Below are 18588 nucleotides of genomic sequence, written 5' to 3' on the forward strand. Positions count from 1 at the left end.
GGCTGTGAGGAAAAAGGCTGTTCTCACACATGGCTGGTGGGAACGCATACTGATACAACCTTGCAGAAGAGGAATTGGGCTACACTTAACAAAACTATGCCCTGATCTGTTGACCCAGAACTCTCATTTCTAGAGAGTATCTACCCTGAAGATACACCTCCCACAGCATAAAAATATGTATACACAAGGTTATTGTTTGAAGTGTAGTTTATTATTGCAAAATGTTGGAAGCAACCTAAATGTCCACATATAGGAGACAGGTTGAATAAACTATGGTATATAAACATCCTTCCCTGGAGCCCTGTGCAACTGTAATAAAGAATGAAGATCTCTATGTACAGGTACAGGTGTCCCCTAGACCACTTCTGCGTTTGGTGATTCTCTGGAATTCACAGGACACTGCACATGGTCAGATTCACAGCTAAGATTAATTACAGTGTAAGGACATAAAGCAATCAGCAAAGGGAAGAGGGGCATGGGGGCAATGTCTAGAGGAAATCACGCACACACTCCCAGGAGTGCTCTCCGAGTGTAGTCACACACACTTCACTTCCTCTGGGAACAAATTCTGCTCATACATGTGAAATGACTACCATGGAAGCTTGTTAAGAGTTCAGGCTGGTCACATGGGCATCCTCTGGCTGGCACATACCAAAATCCCAGACGTCACAGGAGGAAAGCAGGGGTTCCCCATGAATCACATTGTTGCATAGGTGTCATGAGCCACTCTGATCATTTAGGAAGTGATGGAGACTCTCCTGCAATCTAAGTTCACAGATGCTAGCCAAGGCTACCCTTGTAAGCACGCCTTTCTAAGAATAACAGGCCTGCTGCTGTTAACTCTTCTGCAAAGGAGGATATACTAAGTGAAGAAAGCAAACTGTGAAGGACTTTCTACAGTATTCTCCCTTTCATGCATGAAAGAAGGGGAAATAAGCAAGTGTACAAGTGTATGCTCATTTGTATAAAACACACACATGTGTACACACAGGATGAATGAGCCAGAGAAGAACCATATCACTTCTGTGGGGTTCCTGCCACCCAGATGGCACAACCAGGATCTAATCATGAGGAAACATCCGACAAACCCAAACCAAGGGACTTTCTTTCCAAAAGTTATGAAAGATGAATACGTATGGAACCCTCTCAGTTGAAAGGAGACTGAGGAGGCACGATGACTAAATGCATTCTGGGAGCCTGGATTGGATCCTGGTCCCGAAAAGGGTGTTATGGAGCCATTAACAAGATTTGAATAAGGTCTTTAGATTAGTTAGTATTTTATTAGTGTTAATAACTATACTGTGGTTATGTAAGATGTTAACATTAGGGAAAGCTGGATGAAGACTATGCAAGAAACTTTTTTGACCAATATTTGCAATTTTTTGGTGTATTTAAAAGATTATTTCTAAATCAGATGTTTAAAAACTTTAAAAATATTATAACAATTAAAACCAAAAAAAACCTCTTGTTGATAGAGGGAGACAGAATTTAACTCAGTATGAGAGGTGCTTTTTAACAGCTAGACCAGTCTAGAAATGGCTTAGGTTACTCAGGGAAGTCCTGTTTATAAAGAGGCTCTAACTGTTTGTCAGGAATATAGCAAAGGGGATTCTAACTCGGACAAGCAACCTCAGAGGTAGGTGTTCTTTTCCATGCTGACATTCTGTGATTTTGTTCTAATAGTTGATTTGCCTTTAGCAGCATTCCACAAAGTTTTTTCCTTCAGCTGTTGTTCATCTCAAACCAGAAAAGAGGCCCACAATCATGCACTGGCTCCAGTTTGGGGAAGAGTACTCAGAGGTTATCACTTAACCCACTCTTCTCTGTTCCCTCTGAACCAAAATCAGTCAAGGCGGAAGGGTACTGACTTCAACAGAGCTCGGCTCCAGGAATAAGAACTTGCTGTGGTTGTGAAGGACGGCCACCTACACTTTCCGGCATGGATTGCATGAATTAAATGAATTTAATGAAGTTAAGTCTGCTTGGTGAATTTCCCAGTTCATGGAGAAGAACGGCACCAATATTTAGAATTAGAAGTTTATGCTTTTTTGTACCTTGGGCCCTGATGAAACCTAAAGTGGTTTTGTTAAATATTCATTTCATTCACTCATTTAACCTCTCTTAAGGTCATTATTAGTTGTGTTTTTGTTTTTTTGTTTTTTTTTGTTGTAAAAGAAAAACAACAAAGTACATGTTATTTTATGAAGCAACTTATTTTTAAATGTTGGTCTTAACTGTTTTTTTGGCTTTTTTTACTGTGGTAAAATACATATAACATTTACCATTTTTATTATTTGTAACGCTTCAGTGGCATTAAGTACATTCACATTGTTGTATAACCATCACCACCATCCATCTCCAGAACTCTTTTTATTTTCCCAAATTGGAACTCTGTCCCCATTAAACAATAACTCCCCATATGCTCTCCCCCAGCCCCCGGTAACCCCCGTTCGCCACCTTTCTGTCTATGAATTTGTCTGCTCTAGGGACCTCATATAAGTGCAATCATACAGTCTTTGTCCTTTTGTGACTGTACTTGACATTTTCTTTAAAGATCCACGTGGGGCTTCCCTGACGATCCAGTGGTTAAGACTCTGCGCTTCCACTGCAGGGGGCAAGGGTTCAATCCCTGGTCGGGGAACTAAGATCCTGCATGCTGTGTGGTGCAGCCAAAATATTTTTTTTTTTAATTTTTTTTAATAAAAAATAAGATCCACTTAAAAAGTTAAAATAAATATTGCAGTCATGAAATATTTCAATCATGAAAAGTTAAACCAGCAAAAAAATCATTCTTTCCTGCCTTATGATTGTGTCAAAAAGGTATAAAGACTTGTAACTAGTACTTTTGTCCTTTGATCTGGGATATTCTGTTATCGGGAGGGGAGAAGAAGGGCAAAAACAAGGAGGGGAAAGAGTCTGGGAACAGGTGCGTGGAAGGGACAGCTGCAGGAGGCACGCTGAGTGGTGAAAGAACCGTTCAGCTCTGACCTCTGCACTCACAGGAGGAAGGTCAAGAACTACGGTGCACACAGAGGTTACGGACCAGGATACGGAAAAGACTGGTCTTATTTAAGAATAAAGTGGAAAGACGGGTATGTGACATCCCACACAGGTGATTTGACATTGAAAACTTTTTTTTTCCTGATTTGAACAACCAACTTTATTTTCCTTTTTTTTAACTGAAGTATAGTTGGTTTACAATGTTATATTAGTTTCTGGTGTACAACGTAGTGATTTAATTTTTGTTTTCTTGGCCGCGCAGTTTGTGGAATTTCAGTTCCCCGACCAGGGATTGAACCCAGGCCATGGCAGCGAAAGCCCGGAATCTAACCACTAGGCCATCAGAGAATTGCCCAATGTGATTTTTGACATTTTTATAGGTTATACTTCATTTAAGGCTATTATAAAATATTGGTTACATTCCCTGTGCTGAACATTACATCCTTGTATCTGTGAAAACTCTTTATACCATGCTTGGTTTTTTGCTTGTTTTTCTTGGTGCTTAGATATAAGCTGTACACAGGGGTAGATCTGCTGGGGTGAATGTGTTGTAAAAGCTTTGGCTTCAAGATACATCGTTCATGCTCAACACAGACACAGAAAAAGTTCTGAATTGTCTGTTAGCAGAAACATACGAAGACTCAGTATGCATCTTTTGACAGATATTTGAAGGCATATGGACAGGAGACATCAAGTCAGGAAGCACAATGGCTGTTGATCACCCGAGGCATGTTATGCTATTGGAGAAACTTGTTATTTAATGGCATGGTCAGAAAAGACCCAATCTTATGCAATTTATGTGACTTTACTTAAGGGAAAGGCTGTTACGCTAAATGCCCATTAAGCTTCCTTCCTCGTCACCCTAAGAGTCTCTGATCCTAAGGGAAATTTGCAATAGTGTGAAGCAGCTTGCTGTTTGCTTAAAAGGAAATCTTGTTGGAAAGAACTCATTTTCAGTGATTTAAAGGTGAAAAAATCTGAACTTCACACTCTCAGTAGTACCGTTGGTGGCCATAAGCTGTTCTCCCGGTCTGCCAGGGTACCGTGGTCCCCACAGTGATGGTTTGCCTGTGGTTCTCAGCTCATATTGTTAAAAGTGTGTGACAAAGAAGTGCCCAAAGCACCATTCACATATTGCTGGGACTTAAGGTGGAACTTTCTCCTCATTAGTTTAGCAGTTCTCTTAGATAAATCCTTGTGGCGGACTGTTATTAAATGCCTTAACCAGCTAATGTGATCAGTGCCTCATTTAAAGTTTCTCTGAATTGAGATACATGGAGGAAAATTCCTTTTTAGGCTCAGTAAAGATGATTTAAAGTTGCTGTCCTACAGCTGTTCCTCCCTAGATATGCAAGTGTAGGAAACTGAAAGGTTCATCTAGAGAGCCAACGTCTTGTTTATTTTCAGTGTTCTTCACTGTGAACATGATCACTGCTGTTCCCACAAGTGCCAGGAAATGGGAGGTATCTCATTTGCTCTGTGTTGGGGCCCTGTTGTGTGTTCAGTGTGTCGGCAGTCCCACCTGAAGCTTTTTTTTTTTTTTTTTTTTAATTTATTTATGTCTGTGTTGGGTCCTCTTTTCTGTGTGAGGGCTTTCTCTAGTTGTGGCAAGCGGGGGCCACTCTTCATCGCGGTGTGGGGGCCTCTCACCACCGCGGCCTCACTTGTTGCGGACCACAGGCTCCAGACGCGCAGACTCAGTAACTGTGGCTCACGGGCCCAGCTGCTCTGCGGCATGTGGGATCTTCCCAGACCAGGGTTCGAACCCGTGTCCCCTGCATTGGCAGGCGGACTCTCAACCACTGCACCACCAGGGAAGCCCCCACCTGAAGCTTTGACCACCACTGCTCCAGCTCAGGAAGCTCAGGCTTGGAGGAGGTCAGCGAGATCTGCTTACAACCAGGGCTCATGGCTCAGGTGTACGTCAGGCCCTGAGGAGCTTATAACTACCCTGCTTATAAAAGCTGAAGGGCCTGGTGTATGTTCATTTCCCTCCTAAAGATAGTTGTGGGTTTTTTTTTTTTCTGGCTCAATACTAGCCTCATAGGAATGAATCAGTATTGCGTCTTTTCCAGGATAAACAGCCAGCTTTTAATGGGAAATAAGATTACAGATGAACAGTAAGAATGGTTTTCAAGACCCTCCTAAAATCTGCCTAAACTTTGAAGAAGTATTTTAAGTTGGTTTTGGTTCCAGGCAGTGGGCAGGAGGATGACATGTTGGCTGTGCCAGGCTGAGGCAGAGCATTTGCTGTCAGTTTGACAAATTGCACTATTATGTGGCATTTCGTATTTTATATAGTTTATATAACGCTACAAACTACTGTAATGATCTCATTTGATTTTGCAAGAGGGATCCACGTGAACTTTTATCTTGGAAACAGATTTTGCAAGGAATGTTAGGATATTAATGATCAGATGTCAAGATTTAGTAAAATCTAGATGGTAGAGAGAAATGTTTAGGACTTTACCTCTAGGAATCCTGAAACTTAGAACACTTAGCTGATAAAATATTGTAGGAAAAGGACCTTGTGTCTGATAAATTTCTTCAAGTGTTTATTACATGATCGGTTGGCTCGAGGGGATGGAGGGAGTTGCACACAGGATGCTTACACTACACGGCCATTGCTCGCAAGTGGTCTGTTCTGTTCCTTCATCTGCGTTTGGGGCCCAGGGCTGGTTGAGCTCCCACCTGATCTGAAGATCGCCCAGTGCCGTGGTGCTGGTGGTTGGGGGTCCCTCACATCTGAACTCAGCCTCACACTGTTTCTTTTTCAACCCTGTCAATTCCTGATCATATCTAGACTTAAAACTTTGTAGGGTCCACAGCCCTCTGTGAGGGGAAACTTGTTTTTCATAACTCAGAACCTTTCAGGAGAAGTCAGCAAGGCAGGGGGAGAGAGGAGTCTGTCACTCCTGGCTTCTGCTGCTCCTCTTCACTGTTAGGGGTCGTGGCTAAGCAGGGAGACGGGGGGATGGCTTGAAGCAGTCAGGTTGGCACTCCACCAGGGTGTGTGCGGGCTCCAGCTAAGACATCTCCTTAGAGCAGCAGGTGGGGCCAGACTAAAATCCCAGCAGTCCCTCCAGGAGCCGGAGCCCTTAGGGTTCATCATACGAGCTCACCAGAGTCCTTGGGAATCTGAGGGGACCTGTATGCTGCTGGCAGGAGGTCAGCTCTCACTGCAGAGTCTCTTTTAGGCCCAGAAGAGCTTAGGGCGGTCACTCCAGATGACACCGGGCTCTGTTGGTGACAGTCCTATTGGCTTTTCTCACAGGAAAGTGAGATCTAAGGTCTAAGGTCTACTGGATGGTGAGAACTTCTGCTCATGGAGCACCCGTCCTGACAGGGCATCTTGCGAGGTGTCTGTGGTCCCCATTTATAAAACCACCTGTAAGCATGCACTCTGTGCAGCAAAGCTAGCAGGTGGGAGTCCTGCGGCTGGAACAGAGCTGCATCTGACTCCTCACCCCTCGGCTTTTGCTCCAGCACCCGGCCTTTCCCATAAAGTATTAATTTGAAGAAATACTCTAAATAGCATCTAATCTAACACTTCAGACATTCAGCCTGAGAACTGGAAGTGTGGAGGGTAGTATCATTTTGGAGAAAGGATCAAGGGTAACTACAAATAACAATGTTTTCTTAACCTCTCATTTTGAAATCATTTGAGACTTAAAGAAAAGTTGCAAAAGTAGTGTGAAGAATTCCCATTACCCTTCATGCATATTCCTCACATGTTAACATTTTACCACATTTGCTTTTTTTCCCTTCTGAATAATTTGAGCGTATAGTTGTAGACGTGATGCCTAAATACTTGACTGTGTATTTCCTAGCAAACAAGGGCATTCTGTCAGGTGACCACAGTACCCTAATCAAAATCAAGAAATTAACACTGATCCGAGTACATTTGGCCAATTGTCCCACTGAAGTCTTTTGTAGCAAAAGAAAAGAAAATGTTTTCTCGGTCTAGGAAAAATCCAGGATCATTTGTGGCATTCAGTTGTCATGTTTGTTTAGTCTCGTTTAATCTGTAACATTTTCTCAGCTCATGACCTTGGCACTTGAAAGAGTACAGGCCATTTATTTTGTAGAATTTTCCTCAGTTTGGGTTTGTCTGATGTTTCCTCATGATTAGATCCTGGTTGTGCATTTGGGGGGCAGGAACCCCACAGAAGTGATGTGGTTCTTCCTGTGCATCCTTTCAGCAGGCGCCTGGCATCGAGGTGCCTCATTCCTGGGCAGGGGAACTGCCATCACCTGGTTCAGGTGGGGTCTGCCAGGCTTCTCCACTGTGAAGGTACTATTTTCCCCTTCATAATTATTGAGTATCTTGTGGGGAGATATTTTGAAACTATGTAAATATTTCTGTTTCTCATTCAAAATTTTAGCGACTAGTTTTAACATCCATTGATGATTCTTGAGATAATTATCACTGTGATGGTTGCCAAATGGTAATTTTCTAATTCCATCATTCCTTCTACGGTAAGTAAGAGCTTTTCTTCTCCCCATTTACAAATAAATTTGACCTGGCATCACACTAGAATTTATACTCTTTTGGCCAAACGTGGTAACACGTAAGTTCTGTGGGAGATGGTTGTTTTAAGTTCACACTGTGCAAAAGCATTCCACACTGAAGTTGCAATAACAAGTGAAGGAACAGTCCTGCTTTGTACATGACACTCCACGCCGGGCCTCTTCTCTCACTTGCAGTGATGATGCTTTATTTCCTCCTGTGTCCACCTGTATTTGCCATCACTTTGATCTTCTGTTTCCACCACAGAACTTTGCTTAGAAATGAAGTGGTTTTGCTTGTTTGTTGTTGTTGTTGTTGTTTTGGGGTTTTCTGGGGGGCATTTTTTTTGGTGGAGAATGTGGGCAGTGATTTTTTTTTAAGTGCTGTAAAAGTTATCAAGCATTGTAGCAATGATTTCACCGTCTGTCAATTTAAGTGAGTGCTATGTCAGAATCTTTTACTTACCAGTTAAATCCATGTGAAAGAAAATCTTTGGGCAGAGAAAAAGAGGTGACCCAGAAGGAAACTTTGATGTGAGCAGCCATCGTTGGTCTGTCAGTGTCTCCAGCTGGTCAGCCTGGTTGGACCCTTTCCTCACGGGGCCCCATGCCACACATGCGCTGCTGCTGCTGCCCCATCCCATTTTCCTGAAGTCCCTCTGTAGGTTGTCATTGATGGTGTTCCTCCTTATACCCTCCTCCAGTGAACAAGGATGAAAAGGAAAAATAGCCCTTCCAGGAGGTTTGAGAAGAAAATGAGTACGTGATGCTGAGAATGGTTAGGGACTGAGTTACATCCAACTTCCTGATAGTTTCCATTCAGATTTTCACTTAATTAAGATCACATTGCATCAATGTGTTTCTTGATTCGGAGGATACTTATAGGGTTTTGTTTGGATTTGCAGCCCAGCATTCTAAACCTCTGTTATTGTCCAGACCTTGAGAAACTTGGCTTTTCAAGCTCAAATTCTAGAGAAGTGGAAGTTTTATTGATTATATTAATTTGAATTTGAGGTTTGCTTCAGTTCCCAGTCCTTGGCTAGCAAATTTCCAGGAGTTGGAAAGAAGACTCTCAGAGAATCATTGGCATTGGTGAGCTTGGGTGTCTCTGGATCCTCCCTGACCGCTGGATTTTCTTACTGCAGGAGGACCTCCTGATGCAGGCAAGCAAAGAACATCTATGCACGGACCTCCGTGAAGATGGTCTGAGGAACAAAGGTATTTATTTCTCTCACATCTTTTCCTTCTTCCATTATTAAACACACAATTTTAGTTCGCACTGGGAACGTGAGGATTTTAGGTCCCTGCCTTGCCAGATGGACTTCACTGTAGCAGCTCTTGGTATCATTGCCCACAGACGTACTCGGAGGCCCCTGGTATGATCGAGCAATGCCTCATTTGTGACAAAAGTTTGCTTCCCACTTTTTCTATAATGAGTCCCCATTGACTGTGAGTTGAACCTTAATGCTGGTGTGAAATCTTTCATTTGACTTTATAAAGCTGCACTGCTGTGTGGAAGGGTTCACGTGGACCTGGGAGGAACCACCCCTGGCCGTGCAGGGCATCCTGCTCTGTTCTCGTAGATGGCGTGTCCACTCGCGGTCACCTTGAGAGTTTGCAGAACAGTTTCTCACTTCCGTTACCTCGTTTGCTCCTCAAAACAATTGTTGAATATGGGCATCTGAGATACTGCCTTTAATTTGATTGATTGATTGATTGATTGATTTGATTGAGGAAGAAGCCGAGGCCCAGAAGAGAGTACTGAGCCAAGATTCTTCTCCCCCTGCCCCAGGCTGAAAATAATCTTAGGTAACTTTAGCGGGGACTCTGTGTATCTATTTTATAATTAAGGTTAACAATGTAGAATAATCAAAACTGCAAAAAAAGAAAATATACAGCAAATATGTTTAATTGTGTGAACATTTTGTTACTGTGATACAACGTCAGATTTGACTCTGCTTCTTGGCAGCCTGGACAGAAAAGGAAGCACAGACCATCCCTATGAGAAAGGACGCTTGTCCTAGTTTATCACCCTGCTTCCTGCTGCTGGAGATTCTCTCTGTGGCTCAAAGCCTTGGCTGTCCAGTAGAGAGTAAAGCTCTGAAGATGAGAAGTGTCGCTTTGTGCATGTCTCACCCGGTCTCAGGGCTTTACTAGGGATGCAGTTTAGTGCCGTCACCTGTCCCCGCCTGGATCTTTTTAGTGGGGCTCCAGTACTGGTATACTGAGTCGTAGGTGTGTTGGTGTATTTTCACCCACATCTTATCACAAAATTCACTGTGTATGTTATGAACTACATTTAACTACTTTCATTTAACCACTGAATGGACCTTTTAAACAAGAGAACCAGAGTTATTTTCTATGACGAAACCTGCATTCTCAGACTTACCTGGGTACTCTGCACCTAAAAAGCTGGTCCCCACTGGACCTGGATAAGTTGAGCTCTTCTGAAAAGTGTTCTCAGATAAACTGCTCTGTGGCACTTTTCTTCCTGTCCTAATGCCATTCTTCTTTAGTGACTTAAATTGGTAAAATGAAATTGTTTTCCTCCCAAGCCATAGGGAAGGTTCTCAGGTTGATGTGGGGGAGCCTGGAAATGGCAGCTCTGCCTGACTTTTAGCAGCGATGGCCTAGTGCCCGACTGTGAGGCGTTCTTCCATGCAGCCCCTGAGAACCTTGCAAGCTGGCCCTGTGTTACACTTGCAGGAACCAGCTCGGCTGTCCAGTGTCCCAGGCAGGCATGGCCAGGCAGAAAGGAGGGTTCTAAGCAGGCAGGTCTCCGCAGGAATTGAGCCCTGGGAGTGCAAGCAGGCCGTGCAGCTGCCACCACGGATTTGAGTTAAACAGATGCACATGCTCTAATGTCGTGTGACCAGCATTTCAGCTTGCTTTGCCAAGGTCAAGGTCAAACATTTACTAACTTACCATTTACTACAGAATTGAGAAGTAAATGATGTTTCTTGGAAATCTGGTTGTACTGTCTCTCCAGGGGCCCCAGCGGCCAAAATTTTCACTCTGCCCGGGATTGTAGCTCCTAGCCCTGGGCATGTTAGATATTTTAAGTTTTCCTGATGGAAATCTAATGGATCCTTGCTACCTTTGTTGTGAGCGTTTGTACTGTTGAGCACTGTGCAAATTGCTGTACATAGTTTTGTTTATACTAAGTTTTGATTATTCTGAAATGGGGGCACCTCTGAGGTCAGTGTTCTGTAATAATTTATAAATTTGCCGGGGGGTGAATTTGGGCCCCTTGTACTGAGCTATCTAGTAAGTGATCCTGGCACAGCTCCCTTCTCTGTGTTGTTTTTCCTTCTCTCTATAAATGTCCCGTTCACAGCACACTCCCAAGTTCACATGGGATTCCAGGCTTTTGAGGCTCCTTACAGTCGTTCTGTCTGCTGTGGTTCAGTGAGGTAAAATGAGAACACGATTGACTCTTTAATAAAAAGGACCTTTGTGTTAACCAAAAGGAGTCTTTAATTTGTAGAATGCTATTTTGCATATCATTCCCCATTTCTTGATTGCCGTAAGGCAGATCCGAGAGAAGCGGGCATGGGGACCAGTGCTGGGTGTTAGTCAAGAGGCCATTTCACAAGGGAAGAATGTCCCATCAGGCCCTCTGACTGTGCCTCTCCCTTCCTGCTGTTCTGAGTGTTAACCTGGCTGTTTCACCGTAATTTTCTGTTCAATATTTTATAAAACTAATGTTATGAATTTTTTTTTCCTTGTAACTGGGCTTGATTGGGAAGATTGCGTAAGAAAGATGGAATGGGCTCCAGGAAAAATACAAATATTAGTTCCCACTAATTACTGTGGGACTTAGTTCCCATAGTAACAGTCTCCATTAAGGCTTATGTGGGAATCCTCTGAAATAGTAGGGTCACCAGAAATTGGAAGAGCGTTGAGGAAGTAAACTTTGATGCAGAGGAGAAAGCATCAAGGAGGGAAAAGCTACCTTATATAATTTTTGGAACTAGATAGTTTAAATTATTTAGAATAACTAAAGTTGAAACAACCTTTTCATAGCCTCTATTTCTACTATGTGAATAAATTAAGCATTTTAAGGAGATGGAATGAACCTATCAATAAAGCCCTTAGGTGGTATATGCATCCAGATTCTTGGAGTTTACTGATCTGTTTGTATAATTTGGAATTACTATCTCATGTTTTGTATTCCCTGTTTATGCCATTATCCTCCTATAATTTACATTTTGGGGAGTGGAAAGTTGAAAAATCAGCCAGTACCACACCCATTTATTAGGCTACAAGGAGGAGGTCTAGACATTTGGGGAACTAATTTTTTTTTTTTCATTTTAAAAAAAATTAAGGTATAACTTACATATACTGAAATTCACCCTTTTTTTGGGTGTGTATATGGTTCTATGAGTTTTGACAAACACATACAATTGTGTAATCACAACTGTACCAGCACAATCAAGAAATAGAACATTTCCATCACCCAGCAATCTCTTGCAGGCCCCTTTTATAGTCGGTCCTTGCCACCCCCAGCCCTTGGCAACCACTGATCCATGTTATTTCCCTATCGTTTTGACTTTTCTAGAATGCCGTATACACGTAATCATGCGGGGGAAGCCTATGAGCCTGACTTTGTTCATTTAGTGTAGTGCATTTACAATTAATCCACAGTGCTGTGCGTATCATAGCTCATTGCTTCTTGCATCTGAAAGGTATCCTGTCGTCTAGTTGTATCACGATTTATCTGCTTCTCATTCGAGGGAAATTTGAGTTGTTTCCAGTTTTGATAATTATGCATACAGCTGCGGTAAACGCTTTTGTACAAGTATTTTTTTTTAAATTTACTTTCATTTATTTATCTATTTATAGTTTATTTTGGCTGCACTGGGTCTTAGTTGTGGCATGCAGACTTCTTAGTTGCAGCATGCATGTGGGATCTAGTTCCCTGGCCAGGGATCGAACCCGGGCTCCCTGCATTGGGGCGTGGAGTCTTACCCACTGGACCACCAGGGAAGTCCCTCGTACAAGTTTTTGTGTGAACTTGAGTTGTCATTTCACCTGGGCAAATACCTAGGCTTGGGACTGCTGGGTCATTTGGGAAGTATGTGTTTAATTTTACAAGAAATTACCAAACTGATTTCCAGGGTGGTTGTACCCTTTTTTATTCCCACCAGCAATATATAACAGTTCCAGGTGAGGAGTTGAATGCTATCTCATTATTTGTTGACTTATCTGGAATTCAGAAAGCCAGGTATCCAGTGGTCAGTACAAGCATAGGAGGTGACGGAACTTGTAGGGCTGTCTGCCGCAATCCTCCCACCAGGAGGCAGCCTTTGTGAACCTCCACCAGAGAGCTTCCTTTTATAAGGCATTTCAACATTGCTAACCCATTACACATCTTTCCAAGGACAAGATGCAGGATAAACCAAAACTTACGTCATATTTAGTTTCCATGTCTAGCCACTTAAATTTTGATCCAGGAAAATGTTGTCATGGAAATGCTATTGAATCTTTGTCAACCTCCAGCATGTCTATCCTGAATTAGGGTCATTTGGAGATAACACCAAAAAGGTGTCTGAGTTTTCTGATGTAACTTTCATTATAATTGGAGTATGAGCACTTTTTAAAAAAACAGTTTCATGGAGATATAATTTATAGACAATAATTTTCACCCATTTAAAGTGTATACTTCAATAGTTTAATTTTCATCACTTCCCAAAGAAACTTTGTACCTGTTAGCAGTCATTCCCTATCCCCACATACCCCCAGCCTCCTCCAGTCACTAATCTACTTGTATCTCTGTAGATATGCCTGTTCTGGACACTGTATAAATGAGACCTTACAACATATGGTCTTTTTGTTTTTGTTTTGTTTTGTTTTGACTGCATCCCGCGACTTGTGGGATCTTAGTTCCCCGACTAGGGATTGAACCCCGGCCGCAGCGGTGAAAGTGCCGAGTCCTAACCACTGGACCACCAGGGAATTCCCAAAATGTTCCAGTTTCTCCACATCCTTTATCAGTTATCTTTTATTTATTTTTGGCTGCATCGGGTCTTCGTTACTGCACGCGGGCTTTCTCTAGTTGCGGCAAGCGGGGGCTACTCTTCTGTGCGATGTGCGGGCTTCTCATTGCAGTGGCTTCTCTTGTTGCGGAGCACAGGCTCCAGGCTCACAGGCTCAGTAGTTGTGGCGCATGGGCTTAGCTGCTCTGCAGCATGTGGGATCTTTCCAGACCAGGGCTTGAATCTGTGTCCCCTGCATTGGCAGGCGGATTCTTAACCACTGTGCCACTAGGGAAGCCCCCAACAGTTATCTTTTGTTTTCTTTTGAATAATAGCCATTTTAATGGGTGTGAATTGACATCTCATTGTGGTTTTGATCTTCATTTCTCTTATGACTAATGATGTTGAGCATCTTCTTATGTGCCCATTGACCATTCGTATGTCTTTGGGAAAATGCTTATTCAAGTCCTTTGCCCTTTTGTTTTTCTTTTTTAAAAAATTAATAATTTTATTTGTAAAGCAGTGTAGGATTTACAGAGAAATTGAGCAGATGACACAGAGGGTTTCCATCCCAACCTTCACTCCCCACCCCATGCCCTCCAACAACCCCCCCCCACCCCGTTTCCCCTATTGTTAATGTATCAGTATTGTACATTTGTTACAGCTCATGAACCAGTGTTGTTATACAGTTCATAGTTTATTCCGATTCCCTTAGTTTTTCCCTAATGTCCTCTTTCTGTTCTAGGGTCCCATCTAGGATCCCACCTCACATTTAGTCCTCTTAACCCCTTAGGCTCCTCTTGGCTATGCTGGTTTCTCACACTTTCTTACTTTTGGTGACCCTGAGAGTTTTGAAGAATGCTGGTCGAGTGTATTGTAGAATGCCTCTCCATTGGGGTTTGTCAGATGTTTTTCTCATTAAGACTAGGGTTATTTATGGGTTTGGGAGAGGAAACTCACACAGGTGAAGTGCCATTTTCATCACATATCAAGGGTACTTACTATAAACGTGAAGTGGTGTTTGTAAGGTTACTCCGCCTCCCCCTTTCCATACTGTCCTCTTTGGAAGGAAGTCACTATGTACAGACAACACTTGAGAAATGGGGAGCTCTGCTCCCTCTGCCTATTTTTAAATTAGGCTTTTTGTCTTTTCATTGTTTAGTTGTAAGACTTCTTTATATATATTAAGTACAAATCCCTTATCAGATGGATGATTTGCAAATATTTTCTCCCCACCAGTGGTTTGTCTTTTTGCTTCTTGATGTTGTCCTTGGAAGCACAAAAGTTTTGGGACTTCTCTGGTGATCCAGTGGTTAAGATTGCAATTCCACTGCAGGGGGTGCGGGTTCGATCCTTGGTTGGGGAATTAAGATCCCACATACCACATGGCACGGCCAAAAATTTTATTTCATTAAAAAAAATGTTTAAAAAGCACAAAAGTTTTTAGTTTTTTTTTTTAATTGACTAATTTAGCTTTTTTTTAAAAAATTGAGGTCTAGTTGATTTACAATATTATTTTAGTTTCAAGTATAAAAAGTTTTTAGTTTTGATGGAGTCCAGCTTATCAGTCTTCTTTTTTTTTTTTTTTTAATTATTTATTTATTTATTTATTTTTGGCTGTGTTAGGTCTTCATTTCTGTGCGAGGGCTTTCTCTAGTTGCAGCGAGCGGGGGCCACTCTTCATCGCGGTGCGCGGGCCTCTCACTATCGCGGCCTCTCTTGTTGCGGAGCACAGGCTCCAGACGCGCAGGCTCAGTAGTTGTGGCTCACGGGCCCAGTTGCTCCGCGGCATGTGGGATCTTCCCAGACCAGGGCTCGAACCCGTGTCCCCTGCATTGGCAGGCAGATTTTCAATCACTGCGCCACCAGGGAAGCCCCAGTCTTCCTTTTTTTAATCACTTGTGCTTTTGGTTTCTTAGCTAAGAAATCATTACCTGGGACTTCCCTGGTGGCGCAGTGGTTAAGAATCTGCCTGCCAATGCAGGGGACATGGGTTCGAGCCCTGGTCTGGGAAGATCCCACATGCCGCAGAGCAACTGGGCCCGTGCGCCACAACTGCTGAGCCCGAGTGTCACAACTACTGAAGCCCACACACCTAGAGCCTGTGCTCTGCAACAAGAGAAGCCACCTAATGAGAAGCCCACGAATCGCCGCAACTAGAGAAAAGCCCGCATACAGCAACAAAGACCCAAGGCGGCCAAAAATAAAAATAAATAAATAAATTTTAAAAAAGGAAGGAAAGAAATCATTGCCTAACCCAAGGTGATGAAGATTTACTCTTGTGTTTTTCTTGTAAGAGTTTTATAGTTTCAGCTCTTACATTTAAGTTTATGATCAACCTTGAGTTGATTATTTTGTGTGATGTGAGCTAGGGTTCAAATTTATTCTTTTGCATGTGGATATCCACTTTTTCCAGGACCATTTGTTGGAAAGGTATTCTTTTTGGTCCCTTTGTCAGAAATCAGTTGACTGACTATAAATGTTAGAGTTTGTTTCTGGACTCGGGGTTCTGCTGCATTGATCTTTATGTCTCCCCAGCGCCAGGGCCACACGGACTTGATTATTGTAGCTTTGTAGTAAGTTTTGAAAGCAGGAAGTATGAGTCTACCAGCTTTGTTCTTCTTCAAGATTGTTTTGGCTGTTATGTGCCCGTTGCATTTTCACACGAGTTGTAGGATGTTTGTCAATTTCTGAGAACACAAGCACCATTTAAGCAGTTATCATAGAACTACAAATCCAGGATCTTCAGCTGAGGTCATGAAACTCCTGTGCTTCTTAAATGGGCACATACCTCATAGAATACACATTTCACCCTCCAGTGTACCTAATACTTCTAACACCTTCCCTCATTTAATTCTTCATTCTGCTAACATCTGTATGTACCTGCCAGTCTCCAGGGTGACAGTCGGGTACTGAGTACACAGCGATCATTAAGATCCAGTTTCTGCTCTCACATACCTCCAGTCTCATGGAGCTGATAAATGAGACACATAATTGAGAAACAGCCTTACAGAGGCTTTGATAGAGATGTTCAAGGGAGTGAAGTTCCAGGGGAGTGGTTCAAACTCACTAAGCGTGGACTCCGTCTGGCACTTCTGACAGTTTTACCTGTCAGAAGTAACGGACAGGTCACCAACTCATCTAATCTTTACAAGTCCTGTGATGTGGATACTCTTTTTCTCCCACATTACAGATGAGGACCCAGGTCAGTGTTCCACGGCCTTTTGAAAGCTTACTAATAAATAGAAAACTTTCTTAAAGGCTCCTTTAAAGTTCTTTGTGATTTCACAATAAATGTGATTAAAAACAAGCCAAAAGAGTGGGCACAGTATCATTTTGCTTTCGCGCTGTCCACAACCCCTCTTCCCCACCCGCCCCTCTGCTCACCGCCTGGGAAGTGGCTGCTCCCCGGCCTCCCCACTAAGACTGGACGTGTGGAAAACAGGCGGTCTTCCAGCAGGTGGGGGCTCTAAGCGCGAATCTTGCCTTAAGTACCTTGCACAGTAAATGGTTGGGGTTGGATGAAGAGTTTTAGTGTTTTCCTGAGTAGATATAGTGAGGGATAGGACTAGTGTGGTGCTGGAACAGAGAGGGCAGTGGGGGAGGGGCCAGAATATACATGACCGGTTTCATGAATGCTGCCGCGTCCAGCAGAGAGACATAGTAAAACCATTTGGAGTATTTTGCTTAGAAATTCATGAATAGGTTAGAATTGTCTGCTATGATATGGAAAGTGGGCCAGTTTCAAAGATAAATACTCTGTGGACCATTAGGATTTTAAGGCTGCCTTTTGTCAGTGATTGGTAGCTTTGCACACTTATGGAATGCAGTACACATTTATGTATCTAGTATTTGGTGACTCTGAATATTTCTAAATGCTGTGTCCTAGCCTAGTTATTAAGTTTATCATTTAAACTCTTCTCAGATTCAGTAAAATAAGAATCAGAGAGAGCAGAACAAAGGAAAAACACTTTTCCTTTATATGGCAGGCACTGTACCAGGTGGTATTTTATATGTATCATTTAATTTAATCCTCAGAGTAACACTGAGGTAAGTATACTTACCCTCATTTTACAAAGGAGACTCAGAGAGGTGGGTGACATCACAGAGCCCAGCTGGCTTGCCTTCAGAGTCACTGCTCTTTCTCTCAAAATTACTGCTCTCAGAACTAGTTAAGAAATGGCCAGGGAAGCCCTAGGAAGACGTTATTAATAGCATTTGCTGATGTCACCCAACTGTAGTCATTTATTAACTCCACAAATATTTATTGAGTGCTATTACATACCAGGTATTATGCTAGACAGTAGGGAGGTGGAGAGACTAAAACAAACGTGATCCTTCCCCTCGTGGAGCTTATGTTCTAGTGGGAATTAGATCTGTAGATGGATTTGCATTTTGCTTTATCTGCTTAATGCAGGTGTCCTATTATGTACATGCATGCATACGTACATGCATATACACATTTACATTTACGTTAATGTGAATAGCTTCGGGTTGTTTTCTGTAAAGAGAGAAGGATGAAAAGTCTTTTGCAGATTAACAAGTTTGGGGAACTTCTTTATATTACATTGTGTGCTTAGAATTTCAGAGAAACTTTGTGCAGTAAACTCCTTTATGAATTGTGTTTATATTCTGCTTAGAAAGGTTTTTTGTTTGTTTTTTAATGTTTCGTAACGGAAAATTTCACATTTATTCAGCAGTGGAAAGGAGAATATATTAAACCGCTGTGTACCTATCACTCACCTTCAGTAATTACCAACTAATGACCAGTCCTGTAGGGAGGCAAGTATTGCAGGTAATTGGGTTCAAGACTAATATTCAACTTACAGATTAATCTCTTTTACATAGGTTTTATGTATAACTGTTCTTTGTCAAAGAGATAATTTTATCTATTTATTCAAGTATTAAGAAGATGGTCATTTAGTAATATAAGCTATTTTATTGTGAGTCTACTTTATTAATGCTTTAGGATGGAAGCTTCCTAAGATCTGAATTAGGCATATGTCTCCCCATTATATTCATTTGTCCAGCTAGGTAAGTGCATTTAAGTAAGTAACATTTAAAGAAAGGCATTTGTTCAAAATAACCTGTTTCTTCCAGG

General features: G+C 42.3%; 1 protein-coding gene across 5 annotated transcripts in view; it reads left to right on the forward strand.

The window, feature by feature from the left end:
* PRR14L (proline rich 14 like) overlaps positions 1 to 18588 on the forward strand; it is a 55294-nt gene that overhangs the window by 10246 nt on the left and 26460 nt on the right. For all 5 annotated transcript variants that reach the window (XM_068562290.1, XM_068562292.1, XM_068562294.1 and 2 more), the window contains one exon: positions 8655 to 8727. In XM_068562290.1, coding sequence (XP_068418391.1) covers positions 8655 to 8727 — 73 coding nt within the window. The remainder of the gene's footprint in view (positions 1 to 8654; positions 8728 to 18588) is intronic.

The sequence above is a fragment of the Eschrichtius robustus genome, chromosome 14 (assembly GCF_028021215.1).
Source record: "Eschrichtius robustus isolate mEscRob2 chromosome 14, mEscRob2.pri, whole genome shotgun sequence".
Classification (NCBI taxonomy): Eukaryota; Metazoa; Chordata; class Mammalia; order Artiodactyla; family Eschrichtiidae; genus Eschrichtius; species Eschrichtius robustus.